This window comes from Oncorhynchus masou, chromosome 27 (genome assembly GCF_036934945.1).
Source record: "Oncorhynchus masou masou isolate Uvic2021 chromosome 27, UVic_Omas_1.1, whole genome shotgun sequence".
Lineage (NCBI taxonomy): Eukaryota > Metazoa > Chordata > Actinopteri > Salmoniformes > Salmonidae > Oncorhynchus > Oncorhynchus masou.
In genome coordinates this window covers 33128317-33149505 of record NC_088238.1, presented here as the reverse complement: position 1 = coordinate 33149505, position 21189 = coordinate 33128317, and the positions used below count along the sequence as shown (strand labels likewise).

General features: G+C 40.9%; 1 protein-coding gene and 1 pseudogene across 3 annotated transcripts; one reads left to right on the top strand and one right to left on the bottom strand.

The window, feature by feature from the left end:
* Positions 1 to 1973: 1973 nt before the first annotated feature.
* Positions 1974 to 13109, top strand: LOC135516039 (calumenin-A-like). 3 transcript variants are annotated; one of them, XM_064940012.1, is made up of 7 exons: positions 1974 to 2074; positions 2851 to 3072; positions 10080 to 10261; positions 10474 to 10640; positions 10756 to 10816; positions 11567 to 11766; positions 11874 to 13109. In XM_064940012.1, the coding sequence occupies exons 2-7, from the start codon at positions 2852 to 2854 to the stop codon at positions 11976 to 11978; spliced, it is 936 nt and encodes a 311-aa protein (XP_064796084.1). In that variant the 5' UTR covers positions 1974 to 2074; position 2851; the 3' UTR covers positions 11979 to 13109. The 3 variants fall into 3 exon arrangements, with proteins under 3 accessions (XP_064796084.1, XP_064796082.1, XP_064796083.1); XM_064940010.1 differs by having other exon boundaries at positions 10080 to 10273; XM_064940011.1 differs by having other exon boundaries at positions 1976 to 2078; positions 10080 to 10273.
* Positions 13110 to 13441: 332 nt separating this feature from the next.
* On the bottom strand, positions 13442 to 15173 carry LOC135516038 (putative violet-sensitive opsin; annotated as a pseudogene).
* Positions 15174 to 21189: the final 6016 nt, after the last annotated feature.

Below are 21189 nucleotides of genomic sequence, written 5' to 3'. Positions count from 1 at the left end.
AGTACATTAGATATGGTGCATTAGTTATGTGCATTAGTTATGGTGCATTAGTCCAGGTGAGTCCCATGAAGCACTGATGTGTGTAACGATGGTGACAGGTGTGTGTGTAATGATAATGCCTTGCGCCCTCGAGCACCAGAAAGGGGGAGCGGGAGCAGGCGTGACACATTGTTGAATTTGCGATTTCCAATGTTGGATTGAAACGGATTTGCCAGTAGAATGGCAATGTGATTCATGACTGCTTGTCTTAATCATGGACTACAGGAAACAGCAAAGAGTGCACGCCCCCATCCACACCGAAGGGAGCCGCAGTGGAGATGGTCAAAAGCTTCAAGTTACCCTGCATGCACATCACTGAGGACCTGAAATGGTCCCTTCACAACGACAACAAATTCCCTAAAACAACATTTATGTTAGAGAACTGAACATTTAATTATCTGGCAACAGCTCTGGTGGACATTCCTGTCTTCAAAATACCAATTGCAAGCTCCCTCAACTTGACACATCTGTGGCATTGTGTGAAAAAACTGCACATTTTAGAGTAGCCTTTCTAGGAAGTTGTTTCTAATGTTCGGTATACTCAGTGTACACACCATTCACATACATATATATTTATATTCCAGACTCGATTTAGTTTTTTGTACATGTTTTTTGTTGTTGCTGTGTATACAAATACTGTATTCTCGTCATAATTTATTCTATTATTTCTACTACTGGACGTATTTTTGTTACACTGTCTGTACACACCGCAAATGTGTTAATATGCTGATTCTTGACATAGCTCACTCTAATATATCTACTGCTGTATATACTTTATCATTCTTAGTAAATCATGTTGTCACGTCTGCTCCCACTCTTCTCCCCGAGCGCCAGACTGCCCTGCATTATGCACTCCTGCCACCATCATTATGCACACCTGCCTTCCCTTGTCACACACATCAACGATATTGGACTCACCTGGACTCAATCACCTGTTTATTACCTCCCTTATATTTGTCAATTCCCCACTGCTGCTTTGGTTCTCGTTCTCGTCTGTCTGTGTTTCACAGTTCTGATGCTGTTCCTGTCCGTGTACCTGGTTCGCTTCTGCAGAGTCGTTCCTTACGCATGTGTACATTTATCCATTGCATTTGGATTAATTGGATTTGTTCTGACATTTCAAGATGTTATATATTAGTGTACTTTTGCATTTTATCTGCATTGTTATGAGCTAGTAACAAGCACTTAGCTGCACCTGCTATAACGTCTGCTAAACTGTGTAGTAACCAATAAACTGTATATATATATATATTTTTAATTCTGTGAATGTTGCACATGCATTCTTGCCAAAGTGGGTTTAGCCTACCTCCATTGACAGTGAAGGGGGGGAAATCATGTTCGGGCGACATCTAATCCCACAAAAGTTCAAACTCAAATGTTAAACAACATTTAGTATGCTAATAATTAATTTACCCTCTGCCATACCCATCTCCCCATAAACGTAATACGTAGTCAGCTGCATACATTTTGATCTTGTCCAAGATACTGAAGCCAGCAAGTTAAAGTTGTCAGGTCCACTCAAGACAGATGACTGAAATACAGTATGGCGAGAAGAACATTTTAACTTTATATGTATTTCTATTTTATCCAATGCTCAACATCAACTGAAACACATGTCCATGTACACTTCAGTGTGTGATGACAGTTCTCGAAAGATTTACTCAAATTTGGGGACGTGGCAATTAGTAGCCAATCAGGTGCCCAGGATGAGGTTTCGGGCAAAGGGACAGCAGCGACGATTTTACCCAGCGTAAATACATTCTCTAAAACACGATTGGTTCAAACGCTACAAACTTTCGTGTAATCCAATTAAACGTGAATGCGATGAATAAACGTTTTATTATGGAACATGAAGTCATCGGCCAAATGTGCTTTTTTGCTGAAGTGGACCAATCAAAGCTCGTGAAGGCTCATATCTATAATCTCATTGGATCTCCTTTAAGAAGGAAAAGGGCCGAGGCTGGGGTGTGCTTATTAAGCTGTTGGCTTGTGGAATAGACATAGTGTACATATTGTGTCTGGAATCATCAGCCAGGTAGGTAATACAATGATATTACGTCTCTTACAAGCTCATATTGATGCGTTGATAGTGTTGCTTTGTATGATCAGCTGACCCTAAATGGTAAGATTTGCAATTCAGACGCATTCCAATAGTCTGACGAGAGCTAACGGCTAGCAGCCGATCTTATGATGAAGAGACTGAATACAACATATCTTACATTACTGTCAACAACTGATTTCTGGTTTGTTGTTCCACATTTTGTAATGTAGCGAAATGGAACATTTTACATAAACAGTGTAGTCCGTGTGAATGTTGTATAAGTTGCTACGTTGTTACAATCTGTGCCTTTTTATTTGTGTTCAGACAGCCAAAAGCTACATTCTTTCCACTTTACCGTTATAGTGAGCAATTTTGTTATTGCATTTCCCCTGATCTGTATTCAATTACTGTAAACTATTTTAAAACGTCAATGTTACAAATACCACACATGTCTGCATGGCAGTGCACTCATGCTATTTGGCATTCCTGCCTGACTCATATATCGTATCTACAGGACTATCTATTTTCTTCCGTTTTTTAAATGTCCTATCACAAGTCTATGCTGACATGCTGCCAGCAGCAGTTTAATAAACAACCAACAGTTGATCATGTGAAACAAGTCCTGTAACACCTTAATGTCAAAGAGCCTGTCAAAGAAGCAGCCCTAATGAGCAGCAAATGCAGATGCTGCCTGTGAGCTATTCACAGGCTTTGATGTTGACACCTTTTCCAGAATGTTTTTAATATCTCTCTTGCTCTCTCTCTCATAGGATGGAGATTAGGCCGTTGCTCATGTGCTTTGCCCTCTGCGTGGTCTATGCCACCAGTAAACCCACAGAGAAAAAGGAACGCATTCACCACGATGCACCTCTCAGTAGCCGCGAGCATGACGATGCTCAGGGCTTTGACTACGACCACGATGCCTTCCTAGGACAAAAGGAGGCCAAGTCTTTTGACGACCTCAGCCCAGAGGAGAGCAAGCGCAGGCTAGGGTGAGTAGACTCAAGTGTCGACCTGGTTGTGTCTCAGTAGTCCAATGTGGCCACCTTTCCTCGGGTCGGCTGTGCATCAATAGTATCAAGTTGAGGGTAGGGATGTGACGGTAATTGTGTAACTGATGATTACAGATGAAGAGCATCATGAAAATAAAACTGTTTAAATAGGCCTACATTCATTTTAGGATTTAAAAAAAATATTTTCACGTAGATAAACTGTACCTAATAGCGGGAGTGTTTGCAAATGTTTTGTTAACCTAGTTGGTCTATTAAACTTTCTACATCTCCCCTTTACAATTTACCTTTGCTTAAGCAGCTATTTGCTTGATGAGCGGGATGTAGAGTGCTATAGGCTAGGGCTCTTCAGTTAACACTGTTTGATGTGTGGACTTTTTTTTTATACAATGCACATTTTCATTGCTTGCTAGTAAATAAATCAGTCTTTAAAAAAAAAAAAATTCGATGTTTCTGATATCATTAATTATTCAACAGCAGTCGACAAGGTTGTTTTGGCTCTGAGGCCTGTTGTGTCAAATGGACAATTTGCCAAGCCTCTCCAACCAGGCATGGTATAATTTGATACAGAATCTTTTCTTAAATTATAGACTAATCAACGCTGATCAGGCCTGGTTCTGGCTGATATGCTGCCCTGAACCAGATCAAAGAAATTGCTGTCCTCCTATCCCTGCAAAGTATAATAGTAGCCTAGGCCCGCAATGCACTTTTAGGAATTCCCATGTGGTCGGCTACCGTTTATAAAACAGGCATTTTACCATTAATTCCTGTAATCTGGTTACATATGTTTCTGTAAATGCATGTATTAATTAGTAATTTACTGTTCTCATTCTCTGAGTGGAAACGTTGTTTGCACAGTTCAAAACCTGCTACACTTGTGACAAACATGTTTTGATTTATTTCAAATCATAATTTACGAGCTCCATATGAGCATGTCTGGTTTCTCAGACCTGTTAATGTTGACGGAGTGCATGCACCTGAACATGCATAGAAGTACCTGGCCTGCTTCTCGCAAATGTAGGAAAGTGCCCTGCTGGGCTTCTAAGTCATATTTTCTTCACTTCCCACAGTAAGTCAACGAAGTCCATTATAATAGTTCCTCACAAATATTTGAAAAATCTTTCCAATCCCTCGATAATCAACATCGCTGATGTCTTGTGTATTTGTTTCTATTTTAATGATGGTCAATTTCATCTTCATACTATGGCATAGCTGTCGCCTTCATACTTTAATTATCTTGCATCCTTCTCTCAGGAAGCCTAACTTAGGCCAAGGTTTTCTTATGTTTTAGTGAAAGAATAAATATTTGCTCTTGTGTCTGACAGTACACTGGTGGTTTTGATTTATGGGGGTGTGCGTGTGTCAGTTCGCTGATTCTCTCTATAGGCCTAAATGTCCACTCAGAAAGTTTCTAAAAGTAGCCTGTCTCAACTAGGGCTGTGACGGTCACAAAATTTTGTTAGCCAGTGATTGTCACGCAAATAGCTGTCGGTTTCACGGTAATTGACCGTTTTAATTAACATAAACACATTTAGCATCTCCTGGGTTCCACACAAGGCATACAAGCCATTGATGCAGACCTTTGGAACATCTATATTTTAAAATGTCTAATAAATCCATGTAAAATAGCCTGCACCTTCACAATAAATACATAATTTATTTTAGACCGGTCTAAAGAAGCATGATATGAAGAAAATGTAGTCCATTTCAGAAGAACAGAATAGCATACATACTCTGACTGTTCCTGATCTGGCTATGCCAAATGGCTGTGGGCTACACTAGTTAATTTAGCAGACAAGATTTTGTGGCATTTTATAATATGAGGAATACATTTTGAACAAAGCTGAATAAAATATGAATATTTTTCCAAACGATTTGAGGTAGTGCGCACATTTGGCTATTCTGTGTTGAGAGGTTAACAAAGAAATGGGTATTCCTATATGCTTACATTGATAAAAACTCTAAATTATCTTTCATTGTAATACAAAAAACGTGGTTGTTTTGATTTTTAATATATTGTAAGGCTGCATGATGTGACACTTTTGACGCTTGGAAAATTCCAGAAAATTGTCTTGGCTTCTGATAGGCTAATTGACATAATTTGAGTCAATTGGAGGTGTACCTGTGGATGTATTTCAAGTCCTACCTTCAAACTCAGTGCCTCTTTTCTTGACATCATGGGGAAATCAGCCAAGACTTCAGGAAAAAACATTAGAGACCTCCAAGTCTGGTTCATCCTTGGGAGAAATGTCCAAGTGCCTGAAGGTACCACGTTCATCTGTACAAACAATAGTATGCAAGTATGAACACCATGGGACCAGGATGCAGATTCATTCTGTCTCCTAGAGATGAACGTACTTTGTTGCGAAAAGTGCAAATCAATCCTAGAAAAACAGCAAAGGACCTTGTGAAGATGCTGGAGGAAACCGGTACGAAAGTATCTATATCCACAGTAAAACAAGTCCTGTGTTGACACAACCTGAAAGGCCGCTCAGCCAGGAGAAGCCACTGCTCCAAAACCGCCGTTAAAAAAGCCAGACTACGGTTTGCAACTGCACATGGGGACAAAGATCGTACTTTTTGGAGAAATGTTATCTGGTCTGATGAAACAAAAATAGAACTGTTTGGCCATAATGACCATCGTTATGTTTGGCGGAAAAAGGGGGATGCTTGCAAGCCGAAGAACACCATCCCAACCGTGAAGTACAGGAGTGGCAGTATGTTGTGGGGATGCTTTGCTGCAGGGGGGACTGGGGCACTTCACAAAATAGATGACATCATGTGGAAGGAAAATTGTGGCGATATTGAAGCGACATCAGTCGTGAAGTTCAAGCTTGGTCGCAAATGGACAATGACACCAAGCATACTTCCAAAGTTGTGGTAAACTGGCTTAAGGACAAAGTCAAGGTATTGGAGTAGCCATCACAAAGCCCTGACCTCAATCCTATAGAAATTTGTGGGCAGAACTGAAAGGGTGTGTGCGAGCAAGGAGGCCTACAAACCTGACTCAGTTACACCAGCTCTGTCAGGAGGAATGGGACAAAATTCACCCAAATTATTGCAGGAAGCTTGTGGAAGGCTACCCAAAATGTTTGACCCAAGTTAAACAATTTAAAGGCAATGCTACCAAATACTAATTGAGTACATGTAAACTTCTGACCCACTGAGAATGTGATAAAATAAATAAAAGCTGAAATAATTAATTCTCTCTATTCCTGCATTTCACATTCTTAAAATAAAGTGGTGATCCTAACTGTCCTAATAAGGGGCTTTTTACGAGGATTACATGTCAGGAATTGTGAGAAACTGAGTTTAAATATATTTGCCTAAGGTGTATGTAAACTTCTGACTAAAACTGGATAAGCTTATGGGCTAGGCTACATGAGGTGTGCGATTTATGATAAGAAAAAGTCGCAGAAACTGTGTGAATCCGGCCTTCATAGTCGAATTGCTACAAAGAAACCACTACAAAAGGACACCAATGAGAAGAAGAGACTTGCATGGGCCAAGAAATATGAGCAATGGACATTTAGACTGGTGGACATCTGTCCTTTGGTCTGAGTCCGAATTTGACATTTTTGCTTCCAACCGCCTTGTCTTTGTGAGACGCAGAGTAGTTGAACGGATCTCCGCATGTGTGGTTCCCAACATGAAGCATGGAGGTGGTGTTATGGTGTGGGGGGCGCTTTGCTGGTGACACTGTCTGTGATTTATTTGGAATTCAAGGCACGCTTAACCAGCATGGCTACCACAGCATTCTGCAGTGATACGCCATCCTGTCTGGTTTGCTTTAGTGGGACTTTCATTTGTTTTTCAACAGGACAATGACCCAACACACCTCCAAGCTCAAGGCTTTTTGACCAAGAATGAAAGCTGACCTGGTTTCCACAGTCACCCGACCTCAACCCAATTGAGATGGTTTGGGATGAGTTGGACCGCAGTGAAGAAAAAGCAGCTAATAAGTGCTCAGCATATGTGGAAACTCTTTCAGGACTGTTGGCAAATCATTCCAGCGGATACTGGTTGAGAGAATGCCAAGACTTGGCATCAAGGCAAAGGGTGGAAACTTTAACGAATCTCAAATATATTTAGATTTTGTTTCAAACCTTTTTTTGGTCACTACATGATTTCATAGTTTTGATGTCTTCACTATTATTCTACAAAGTAGAAAATAGTAAAAATTAAGAACCCTTGAATGAGTAGGTATGTGTGAACTTGACTGGTACTGTTCATTCTACACACATTTTACAATAGATAGTATTTATACGCTGTACATTATACATCTTGTTCAGTCATAATTATAATAGAACAATAGAATTTAAACCACCCCTCAGCTACTCTGTCCATCCCACCTATCACCTTAACCCCAACCCTCAGCTTCTCTCAGTCCATCCCACATATCACCTTAACCTCAGCTTCTCTCAGTCCATCCCACATCACCTTAACCTCAGCTTCTCTCAGTCCATCCCACATATCACCTTAACCCCACCCCTCAGCTTCTCTCAGTCCATCCCACATATCTCTGTAAACCGCCCTCTTATGATTTCCATGTGCCAAATATTTTTCAGCTGTGATGTTTCACATAAATTCTGAACCTTTCTAATCGCATAGCATCTACAGATTGTAAGTTGAAGATAATACTTTTAGTAAAAATATTTTGTTGATTGACTATGGCTTTTCAAATGTCCCAACCAGTGCTATTTGTAGGGTTAATTTTAGATCAATGTTGTGATTTTTTTTTTTTCAGCCATTCTTGAACCTGTGACAAGAAACCAGCTATATTGGGGCAATACCAAAATAGGTGATCGAATTATTCTGTCTTTTCGTAGCAGAAGAGACGATCATTAGTTTCTTAATTTGTTGATTTAATATTTATAAGTAATGACCTTAATAATAGTAATGAAATGACAACAAAGTGTAATGGCTTGTTAGGCTTTTATTAAGAAGCATATCCATGTAAGCAACTGTACAGTTGTGACCTCTATTTTTTTTTTTTTTTTACCCCTATCCCTTGAACAGTTATGTCGGTGACCATGTACATTGGCCGTGCCAATTACCGTTACCTCAAATTCTAAGTCTGTCACAGCCCTAGTTGAGGAGCCAGTCAGAGACTGTTCATGTAGTTCGCTACCATCAAGTTACCTGTATGATAACGTGGCGGAGCAATATACATGGGAGAGTACTCATTGCAATGTGAAACATATGAGGAAGTATGTCCTGTTTTCAGTAAAAGTTACTCAACGTATAGACTTTTTTTGCTTGAGTTGTGTTCTAAATTAAGGTCTGGGGAGTTTCCTGGCCATGGACCCAAAATATTGATATTTTGTTCCCCAAGCCACTAAGTTGTCCCTTTTGCCTTACAGCAAGGTGCTTCATCATGCTAGAAAAGGCATTGTTAATCACCAAACTGTTCCTGGATGGTTGGGCCAAGTTGCTCTCGGAGGATGTGTTGGTACCATTCTTTATTCATGGCTGTGTTCTTAGGCCAAATTGTGAGTGAGCCCACTCCCTTGGCTGAGAAGCAACCCCACACATGAATGGTCACAGGATGCTTTACTGTTGGCATGACACAGGACTGATGGTAGCGCTCACCTTGTCTTACCGGACAAGATTTTTTTTCCAGATGCCTCAAACAATCTGAAAGGGGATTCAGAGAAAATGACTTTACCCCAGTCCTCAGCAGTCCAATCCCTGTACCTTTTGCAGAATATCAGTCTGTCCCTGATGTTTTTCCTGGAGAGAAGTCGCTTCTTTGCTGCCCTTGACACCAGGCCATCCTCCAAAAGTCTTCACCTCACTGTGCGTGCAGATGCACTCACACCTGCCTGCTGCCATTCCTGAGCAAGCTCTGTACTGGTGGTGCCCCGATCCCGCAGCTGAATGAACTTTAGGAGACGGTCCTGGAGCTTGCTGGACTTTCTTGGGTGCCCTGAAGCCGCCTTCACAACAATTGAACCGCTCTCCTTGAAGTTTTTGATGATCCGATAAATGGTTGATTTAGGTGCAATCTTACTGGCAGCAATATCCTTGCCTGTGAAGCCCTTTTTGTGTAAAGCAATGATGGCACATGTTTCCTTGCAGGTAACCATGGTTGAAGAACAATGATTCCAAGCACCATCTCTCCTTTTGAAGCTTCCAGTCTGGTTTTCAAACTCAATCAGCATGACAGAGTGATCTCCAGCCTTGTCCTCGTCAACACTCGCACCTGTGTTAATGAGAGAATCACTGACATGATGTCAGCTGGTCCTTTTGTGGAAGGGCTAAAATGCAGTGGACATGTTTTTTTTGGAATTCAGTTCAGTTGCATGGCAAAGAGGGACTTTGCAATTCATCTGATCACTCTTCGTAACATTCTGGAGTATATGCATATTGCCATCATACAAACTGAGGCAGCAGACTTTGACACAAATCTTAATTTTCATTCTCAAAACTTTTGACCACGACGGTATATACCCACCCCAATTTGGGTGGAGTCTCCTCTCTAAACATTACATTTTTATTTCTAGGCAGGAAGATAAGTGATACGGGCAATAAACTGTTCTTTCTCCCCTAATGTGACCTGACCTCAACCCCTTTCTTCACTAATCCACAGCTCTCCACCCTTATCAGTGCCTGCCAACATGATCGTCTTCCCTGCACTCAGTACATTCCAAGCTTAATTGCTTCCACCATATACATTCCTCCTACAGAAAACCATTAACTTCTGGTGTAAAACCCTAGACTATGTACCCCTCATGTCTTTAGTATAACTGAGGATTAACAATAATTAAAGTTTTGAAATCTGAACCATCACTAGTAAATGGAGAGGTAGAATTCCCCCTTTCCCATCATCAGATTCAAAGAACAGGCGATCACTTTCATGTAGACTCTACTAGATCTTGGTGTTGACTGTTATTACATTGGTATTGTGGTAAATATAGTTTGACCTCTTTTGAACTACATTTTTAGTTAAGTCTCTCTCTTTCTCCCTCTTCCCCTTTCTGATACAGTGTGATTGTAGAGAAGATTGATGGGGACAGTGATGGTTTTGTCACTGAGGTGGAGCTGAAAGCTTGGATTAAGAAGGCTCAGAAGAAGTACATCTATGAGAACGTGGACCGCCAATGGAAGGACTTTGATGTCAACAATGACGGCATGATCTCTTGGGAGGAATACAGGAATGTAACTTATGGTACCTATCTGGGTAAGAAGGGCATGACATGCGCATGCATGAGCCCGGGACAGGCAATATGTCCAAAACAAGTGTTGGTTATGACTAATTCGATAGTTGCAGGGCCTTTAGTATTAGTTTCACTGATTGGTTGATTTACTGTATCAATTCAGGTTGGGGTGTATCACGTGTGATTAACTAGAGATCATAGCCGCTTCCCTTTGACCCCACAGATGACCCGGAACCAGATGATGGTTACAACTACCAGCACATGATGGTGAGGGACGAGAGGCGTTTCAAAATGGCCGACCAGAACGGAGACCAAATTGCCAACAAAGAGGAGTTCACCGCCTTCCTACACCCAGAGGAGTACGACCACATGAAGGACATAGTGGTGCTGGTATGTGTGTTTCATTCTCTGTGTTCATTGGATTTAAAGGTATTTGGAAAGAATGAAACACGGGACCAGTATTCACCGGTCGGCTCTCTGACCTTTCTCCTTGTTTACCCCACAGGAAACCATGGAGGACATTGATAAGAATGGTGATGGTTTCATTGACCTGAATGAATACATAGGTAAGGACTTAAGTGGACATAATCTTGAGTATACAAAACATTCTGAACACCTGCTCTTTCCATGACAGACTGAACAGGTGAAGCTATGATCCCTTAAATCAAATAAAATGTGATTTCATTTATCACATGCCCTGAATATAACTGGTGTAGACTTTACAGTGAAATGCTTGCTTACGAACCTTTCCCAATGATGCAAAGTTTCAAAAATGAATGGGGGGAAAAAAGTAACACGAGGAATAAAATGCACAAGAATAGAGCTATATACAGGTAGTACAAGGAACTTGAGATGGATATGTACATGAAGGCAGGGTAAAGTGACTAGGCCTTATTGATGTCACTTGTTAAATCAACTTCAATCAGTGTAGATGAAGCAGAGGAGACAGTTTAAAGAAGGATTTTTAAGCCTTGAGACAACTGAAATATGGATTGTGTATGTGTGCCATGTTGATGGTGACTGGGTAAGACAAAAGATTTCTATGCTTTGAACGGGTGATGGTAGTAGGTGCCAAACGCACCGTTTGTTTCAAGAACTGCAACAAAGACGGGAAGTTTCCCGTGTGTATCAAGAATGGTCCACCACCTAAAGGACATCCAGCCAACTTGACACAACCGTGGGAAGCACTGCAGAATGTGTTCCTAATGTTTGGAATACTCAGTGTACAGTCACTTTATTCTGAGGTCCCCATTCAATAGATTTACTATATTGATGTTTCTACCCTCAGTCACACTTTCATCCCCCTCGTTTCCTAGGTGACATGTACAACCATGAAGATGAGATGGAGGAGCCAGACTGGGTTGCTACGGAGCGTGAGCAGTTCTCAGAGTTCCGAGACAAGAACAAAGACGGGAAGATGGATCGGGAGGAGACTTTGGACTGGATCCTTCCTTCAGATTACGACCATGCAGAGGCCGAGTCCAAACACCTCGTCTACGAGTCTGACTTGAACAAGGTGAGACAATCGCTCTATTGGTTTTCATTCTCTCTTGCTTTCACTCACACGGCTGTGTCTGTTTTAAGCATTCTATTGACTAAATATCGTTTTTGTTTTGATTTCAGGATGGAAAGCTCAGCAAAGAAGAAATCCTGAACAAGTATGACCTGTTTGTAGGAAGTCAAGCAACTGACTTTGGTGAGGCGCTAGTACGGCATGATGAGTTTTAGGTCATTTGGTTCTAGCTCGATAAAACAGTTTGAAAACAACTTGATTTGATAAATGATCAAATGTACTTTGTACGAAACCTATTCATACACTACATTGTCTCCAATTAGTTTGTGGTTGATAGCACTCAATAGTTGTGTGGGTGTTATATTTACTGACTACCCATCCCAACACTTCATTTTATTGTTCTGTTACAAACATAGGTAGATTAGTTTGGTCATTATTTTTGCCTTTGTTTAAAATATGATGCTATACTCACAAGCACTGAATATTCCATTTGGAGTTGTAATAATTTATAATTCTTCCAACAAACCCTTCATATGTGGGAATTATTTGGTGTTTTTTACAGTCATGTTTTGAATGACACTGATTGTAATAATAGCCCATCATTTCTTAGTGTAGATAAGAGATGCTAACCAACGTTAGCCTCATGCGTATCCTTTTACCCAGTGTGTGCCTTCTCTGAGTAGTCTTTTGGGAGCTCAACCAATGAAACCGACACTAAATATCAGAGGGTCATGGGAACGTGAGTCCACTACAGTGAAATCATCCCTCACCCTGCTCTGTTTTCTCCATAAATGCTCACTTTGACCCCCCCTCTTCTTCATATGTACTGTATTTGTCTGTCATGACTAGGGTTGTTATTACAATGTTGCCAAGTTCATCACTGCTTCTGTAGCCTTTTCTCCTGTCAATCACTGCCTCTCAATAGTCTGCAGTGGCTTCCTCTCCTTTCCTCCATCTGCACTGATCTAGAAACAAATGATAGGTGAAAGAAGCATGTTGGACGACCAATGTGAAACAAAAGGAAACCATTTTAGACTATTGAGAACCAGCACACATGTGAGAATGCATCTGTTCTATTGGTTAGACATAAAAGTGGTTGTACTTCCTTCCTATGGGGCATGCTGAACTGAAAGGTTTTTGCATTGCAGCGTTGTTACTGAATTCCGCTTGCCCTAAATTAAGATTATATTGAAGTACTTACATACTTGGCAAGTGTTTTATTTTCTGAGTTTATACATAGAATGTATGGACATTCATCTTTTGGATTAAATGCTGTACTTTGGATTCCACAGCCCATTTTCTCAATAAAAAAAATGAATTGAGTAAACTTATTTGTTCAAGCTTGAGCCTCAGTGCACATCTTATTTTGTATGTCTGGTTGTGTTTGTTAATGATTTAGTTAAGATATCCAGGAAATGGAGAGTGCGGTTGAAATAAAACACTGTCCACCACTGTTTTTAAAAGTGCATCGTGATACAATATAAATCCTTATTTACCTGCTATCTTACAATAATTTGACATGAGTATTTCATAAAGGAGTAGATTCAATAAACCCTATTTCCCCTGAACTCACAATTTCATTCAAGTGTTAGGGAACCTTAGATGGTTTATTGAATCCACCCCAAGACTGTTGGCTGTTGGGGATGGGCTCCTGATGGACTGAGACCAGAGTCAAAGATTAGGCTGTGGAGACCTCTGTCTTGGAGGCTGAAACTGAAGTCTCCTCAATCTGCTTTCCAAACACTGTCTCCATGATGCAGGCGTTGAACTGAGGAGGGAGACAGATATTTATATGACAGAGAATGAACATAAGGTTGTGTGTCTTAAGACTCGTCTTAATTCATGTGCTTCATTTGAGGGTATGTCAATGAGTATGTGTGCCACTGTCAGTGTATTTTATATGTATTTGGGGCTTATGGAATCACCTGTTTGTTCATGAAGGTGTAAATGAGAGGGTTGTATACACAGGAGCTTTTAGAGAAGAAAGCAGGGATGGTGACCAGGCGGTAGTCTTTGTTCTCGCTGTATAGGCGAAGTACAAGCCTGCCAAGGCGTAGGGGCCGTAACACAGAATGGAGCACACCACCACAATCACCATCCTGGATACTTTTCTGTATCCAGGATGGATACAGCCTGTGCAGCTGCCTCCTACACACACACACACACACAGACATAGACAGGACAAACTGGTCACATCTGGGTTCCAAAAACGGACTATACTGTTGTTTTTTTAACCCAGACAGCATTGTACTCGCAGCCCGTAGGGCTCCCAGTAGTTGGGAGTAGGAGAAAAAGACAATGGGCATGAGGAAACCGGTAACGATGAGGAATTTGGTGTCGCTGGCACAGTGGTACTCCTCATTGTTTGTATACCAGTCAGGTCCACAGGAGCACTACCTGTAAAACAAACCCAGGTTACTGTAACTCGGCCCCACACGTTGTCTCTCTGCAGGGTTTCTTCCATGCCTATATAAATCAGCGACCTATCTAACTTGAAAAGCAGTGAGCGACGCAAACGTAGCCAATTAGTGACGTAAATTGCTGCTCTGAACCTTACATGTACGGCAACACATCATTTTAGGATATTTGCCATTTCCCCCATCCCCTGTGTGTGCAATATTACATTTTACATTTAAGTCATTTGGCAGACGCTCTTATCCAGAGCGATATGAACCAAATAACCTAATAGTAGCCAAATACAGAGTATTTATTAATCCAGACAAGATCAAAGTGTTTGTGAGAGGCTGGGGATGAATACCTGCTCCAGCCGAAGAATGGTGGGGTTGCACATCCGATCCCCATGACCCAGGTGAAGGCAACAGCCGCCAGAGCCTGGTTGTTGTCAAATTTGAAGGTGCCGAAGGGTTTGCAGATGACCACGTATCTCTCAAAGGCAAGGACAGCCAGAGACCAAGCTGACACCAACCCTGAGTAAGAGAGAAGAAGCTATCAATAGTTTAGGAGATATCAAAGACATCAAACACAAAAACTAGTTTGCATGTAAATAATCAGAGGCGTAAAATGAATCGCTTAAGTTGTTTGTTGTTTTTGTTGCTACGATGAGTTTTACCTGCTATTGAACCCATGCAAGCTTCCATTGCACACAAGGTGTAACCCAGGAAGTAGTATCCTCTCGCACTAGAAACGAACACTTGACTCACAGAGAAAGTCACAAAGATGAAACCTGCTAACGAGACATTGACCAGGATGTAGTTCAGCGGTTGTCTCAGCTTCTTGTACTTCACTGTCACCACGAGAATGATAAAGTTTAGGGGTGTTCCAGCAAAGAACACAAAGCCCATGAAAGCAGCCTGTAGGTAGAAAGCCCATATTGGGGCCAGGTGATACTGTGGCCCCTCAAATGGGCTGACCTTAGAGATGTTCTCGTACGGATGGAAGTTCTTTCCCATTTTGGCTCCTCTCTGACTCAGTACCCCTACCCGTCCGTCCCTTAGATGTGCACTGTGACGCTGAAAGGCTCCCTTTTATATGACCACAAACCACTTATAAACCTCTTTACATTATGTCAGGAACAAGCTTCTCCTGCGGATCTTCCTGATCTTGTAGGTGGAAGAATAAACTTTAGGATTAAGCTGCCCCCATGACCATGACTCGTAAGTAGAGACCTTACTTTGTTGGGCGCAGTAATCCATCTTAAAGAGCCAGTGTGAAAGAATACAATTTAGAAGAATAATTGAATTTATAACAGAGACACGTTGTTTTTGTTGGTGCGGACAGTGTTAAGATAGAAAGCATTGCCATACTTCTGGAGTTTGTAATGTATATCACTGATTCAAGCTAAACTGTGTAGGCTGTTCTAATGAGGTGGTAACTGCCTTATCCAGTTCCCATTAATCTCTGAGGGACTAATCTTTGATAGACATTAACCTTCCAGGAACGTAACCTGAGGGGATGGGGGATGGGGATGTGGTGAACAGGGGTAAAAAGAACAAGCTGACTGGGCAGTGGCAATCACATCAACAATGTGTGGAAACTCCACTTTAACAATTCGTTATTGTTAAGTGCTAATCCATTAACAAATGAATTAATTGATTGCCGATACCAAGCTAACATAGAGAGCCTTGCTCTTGTTGTCTACCTTTCTACAGGGAAGCTCTAGAACACGGAGCACTGTGAAAGATACAAGTCACAATGTAAAAATAGAATGTCTCAAAACACCATGATTGTTTAGTGAAACCATGAAAAGTAGTGCACCTAAACTGAGATCTGGTGTTTAGAGGGTGTTTGAATGTTAACCCAATGTACGTGTTGTAGTTCACAGAGTATGTTTAAAACAGAAATGAAGTACTCTGAGACACCTAAAGTGGTTCTTCAACCTGAATATTGGTGTTTTTAAGAGTGTTGTAAAAATATTTTTATTTTTGGACTTTCAGTGCATGTAAAAGGCAGCATCAAAACACAAAAACTGTGTTTCTCATACAATAAGTGGGTTAGAAATGGACATGGTTTATAGATTATATATTGATTGATGATAAGGGACTATGAAGAATATTTTTTGTTATTTTTTCAATGCTTTACTTAGACAGATTAGAAACAGGAGGGGCAGTAAAATGAAACATTTTGTTTGAATTTTACCCACTCAACAACACAGCCAGGCTATAAGAAATTATTCTGGGTTTATTGACATTGACAACAAACAAAAAACACTTAATAAAAAAATGAATGCAAGTCATGCAGAGCCTGTGGTCTAGCGGTAAACACACTAAAACACCCCTCTCCCCACCGAAGATTGGGATAAATTCCCCCGCTCCAACCCTTTAATCTGTTTCTCACACCTATCTGTAACCCCTCTGTCATTTCAATAAAGTGTGAAAATACACCCAAAATATATATATTTTTAATTATGCAAGTTGTTTAAATGATTTGTTCATTTAATTTGACCAAAAAATGTAAGATTGAATACAACTTAATGTGTTGCTCAAAATGTAAGTATCTTTCATGAGGATAACCAAAGAGAGACAACATTTAGTGATTGAACTCATTGGAAGTGGTTTTAATCAGCTTGCATTTTCTATCTTGCCGCTTTTGACTCTGATTGTGGGTAATTCAACATTTTTAGACTTCATAATTATTTCACACAATGTTGTATACATGTTTGAAGAAAGAAAGGTATGTTTTTATACTAGTATTAAGCTTGTTGTGTCATGAGGTGTAATGGATCCTGATGAATGGATATCATAACAGTCAGACAAATTGACGTTCATTGAGCACAGCACCCATTCCCAAACTCATAATTGTTAATTGAAGAGGCAAGTGCAGAATTCTCAATTCACACAGTTCAACCTCCAGTCGCTGATGGTGATTTGAACACTGTGCATGACAATGCCTGCCAAAATGGCAAACGATTAAATACATGAAACAATGTTAACCATTACAATTCTCTAGATGAAGTGATCTAATTCTGCACTAGACAGCATTGAAACACCACAGTAGTGTTTAGAAGCTTTAGAGAGAGGAAATGGCACCAAAAGAGAAGGTATCTAATTCTGCACTGAACAGGACTCAAAACATCAACATTATGCTTTCAACTTTTTTTTCGGTAGGGCTCTCAGTCCAGTCGGGTGTTGCACTCCTCTTGATTAAGTGATGTTACAATACACCATGTAATGTTTCATAACAGTTTAGGATGATGTGTTTAAATAATCCAGCAAAGTTAAAGTTTTCAATCAAATCAAATGTATTTATAAACCCCTTTTTACATCAGTCAATGTCACAGAGTACTGTCCAGAAACCCAGCCTAAAACCCCAAACAGCAAGCAATCTTAAGGCTCTTAAGGCAGATGTTTTGTCTCCTTCAAGTTGGTGGCAGCTCAGTTGCCACTATTTTGGGTATTAAAAAGCACTTATTTTAACAGTGCACATTCAGGTTTAAATTATTAACCTACTGGAATCAAGATGTAGCTTGAATGGAACAAAAAATGAGTGCCATATAATGAATGGCAGGTAGGTTAGAGAGGTGGGCCAGCAACTTGATGGTTGCCAGTTTGAATCCCCAATTCGTACCAAGAACTCTGGCCCTTGAGCAAGGCATTTGACCCTTAAAATGCTCCTTGCATTACACTATTTCAATGATGACATTTGACGTGGGACAGAGATTACGGTTTAGAGTTATAGATAACCTTGATCGGGGGAAAACAGAATGCTTACAACTATCCGGGCAGCAAGCCAATTAGAGCACAATCAGCCCCCAATACACCCCACCCCTTCGTCCATTCCTCCCTCCCTCACTCCCGCCCTGGAAAGGGTGTCTACGTTTCTGAGAGTTGAAATCAGGTGAATTCTGATCAACATATCTCACTAACAAATAATTATTCTCTGTGCAGGACATGGATATTCAGAATGTCTTGTCTATTTTTCCTCTTCACGATACTGTTGCATATATTGTCAGGGATGGCAGCCACTGACATTGGATCTGCAAAGTGTCTCAGCTACTTTTTTCAGTTACTGTTTTTTTTATACCAATAACTCATGCAGAAACACCAATAGGAAAACATACTCTCATGACACCACCCCACTATGTAAACATGGAAAGGTTTTCCCCAATCTTATTGATTTACTTAATAAACTGTATGCTATAGTAGTTGGAGTTATTTTTTAAACTCATACATGTTCATGGCTAACAGGTACAGCTAATGTTAGCTACATAAGATGCTTAGTTTTGTTGTCAACAGCCCTTTCCCTGAGCTTCATCACATGTGAAAACTTTCTCCCATCCACCTGCTGCCTGTTGCCTGCCATGTATACTAGATCGCTTGACATTGGTGTCTTAAAATGCCACAATATAGGGATGAGCCTTAATCTGGAAACAAGATTTACCCGAGATGTACCTGGCCAATCCTTCCAATCTCTGCAAACTGCAGGGATGTAACGTGGGATAAGGATCAAACTACAAGATCATCCCTTTAGCCACAGATTGTGGGGTCAAATGACTAATTTGAGGAAGGATCAGGGGTTGGTTTATTGGTAAATGTCCCTCCTCCTCCTCACCGTGCCCCCTGTCCTTTTTATACACCTGCACACAGTCAGCCAATCCTCTTTCCCTTGGAACCTCTCCAAGGAACCGTTTCCTCTTCCATCCTTCTCCTCTGTCCTCCTCTGTCCTCCTCTCTCTGTCTCTCGTGTCTTTTCAGATCAGTGCTACTCTAGTTAAATTTAATGGCAGTAGGGTTTTGATCTAGTTTTTGCTTGAAAACCAGAGCTTCTCCCAATTTACCATCAGCAATAAAGGTATGCTATTTTCATTTCCAGAATTTTTGTATGTGTAAGTAGGCTTGTTTAACAGACTATATTTCACCTTAGCATTTGGGTCGGTTGTTTAATTTGAAGTATATAGATCAGTTTGAGATTTTAAGCTTTAAGGAGAAATCTCAGTTGACAATGCTTATTTGACTGAGATTGGATCTTTGGAAAAATGTATATAACTTTTAGCATTAAAAAGGATTTGATATAGTTTGACACTAATGACAACAAAACTGTGTTTGTACTGCACAGCAAACCGAAGTGCATGCATTGCGATGAACCTCATTTTGAAAATTCTTTCCTCAAACTAGGTGAAGATGAAGGACCACTACAGTCCTTCAAGATACATGATGAAGAAAAGATGGAGAGCGAGTGAAAGAACGGGTGCAAGATAAATATCATCCCCAGACTCAGGGTTGTATCATAACCAAGCTGTATGGGTTAGACGTATGGGTATGATACGACCTGGGTTTGACGGTGGTCTGCTGCTGCCTTCAAACAGAGGATGCTAACACCAATGGCTCTCTATAACTAAGTATTTTGCATGTATTTTCTTCCCTTTTACTTTTCCTTTCCATTTTGCCAAGATAAGAATGTAATAGCAGCCCAAAAGGAATTGTTTTAACAGCTGTAAAATTGCTTAAAATGACACTCTTGACTTTTGCATTTTGTGTTTTGTGACAAAAGTATCCTCCAAAAAGTGATCCACAAAATAAACTGAATAGAACGAACCTTGTACTTCGGTCCAATCTGCTCTTGTGAGATCATGGCCAATAGAAAAGCATCCATTTGAAAACCCTTAGATTAGCAGTTGTGGGGGTCGGTGACACCAGTGGGATCTACCCGTACAGCCAGAAGAGGACTGGCCACTCCTCGGAGCCTGGTTCCTCTCTAGGTTTCTTTATAGGTTCCTGCTTTCTAGAGAGTTTTTCCGAGCCACTGTGCTTCTGCCTCCGCATTGCTTGCTCTTTTGGGTTTTAGACTGGATATCTGTAAAGCCTTTTTTGACAACTGCTGATTTAAAAAGGGATTTATGAAATAAATGTAATCTTGTGAGGGTGGAGTAACAGCATAATGATCCTAAAGGGGTAAACCACACACTCTTTTAAAATATAGTGATGCTTTAATCAAATCTTTCACACATAGGCTTCTAAACATCCATAGTAAATGTAAAACAACACTCCTTATAGAGCAAGCAACAATTATCAAACTTGAGATACTCTATATATACAAAAGTATGTGGACACGCCTTAAAATGAGAGGATTCAGCTATTTCAGCCACACTCGTTGCTGACAGGTGTATAAAATCGAGCACACAGCTATGTAATCTCCATAGACAAACATTGTCAGTAGAATGGCCTTACTGACGAGCTCAGTGACTTTCAACTTGGCACCGTCATAGGACGCCACCTTTCCAACAAGACAGTTTGTCAAATTTCTGCCCTGCTAGATCTGCCCCGGTCAACTGTAAGTGCTGTTATTGTGAAGTGGAAACGTCAGGAGCAGCCGCGAAGTGGTAGATCACCATGCATAATGCCAAGCGTCTGGAGCAGTGGAAACGCATTCTCTGGGGTGATGAATCATGCTTCACCATCTGGCAGTCCGACGGACGATCTGGGTTGGCTGATGCCAGAAGAACGCTACCTGCCTGAATGCATAGTGCCAACTGTAAAGTTTGGTGCAGGAGGAATAATGGTCTGGGGCTGTTTTTCATGGTTCACACTAGGCCCATTAGTTATAGTGAAGGGAAATCCTAACGCTATAGCATTCTATGATATTTTAGACAATTCTGTACTTTCAACTTTGTGACAACAGTTTGAGGAAAACCATTTCCTGTTTCAGCATGACAATTATCCCGTGCACAAAGCGAGGTCCATACAGAAATGGTTTGTCGGAGAACTTAACTGGCCTGCACAGAGCCCTGACCTCAACCTCATCGAACACCTTCAGGATGAATTGGAACGCTGAGTGCGAGCCAGGCCTAATCACCCAAAATCCTTGCCCGACCTCACTAATGCTCTTGTGGCTGAATGGAAGCAAGTCCCCGCAGCAATGTTCCAACATCTAGTTGAAAGCCTTCCCAGAAGAGTTGAGGCTGTTGTAGGAGCAAAGGGAGGACCATCTCCATATTAATGCCCACGATTTTGGAATGAGATGTTCTACAAG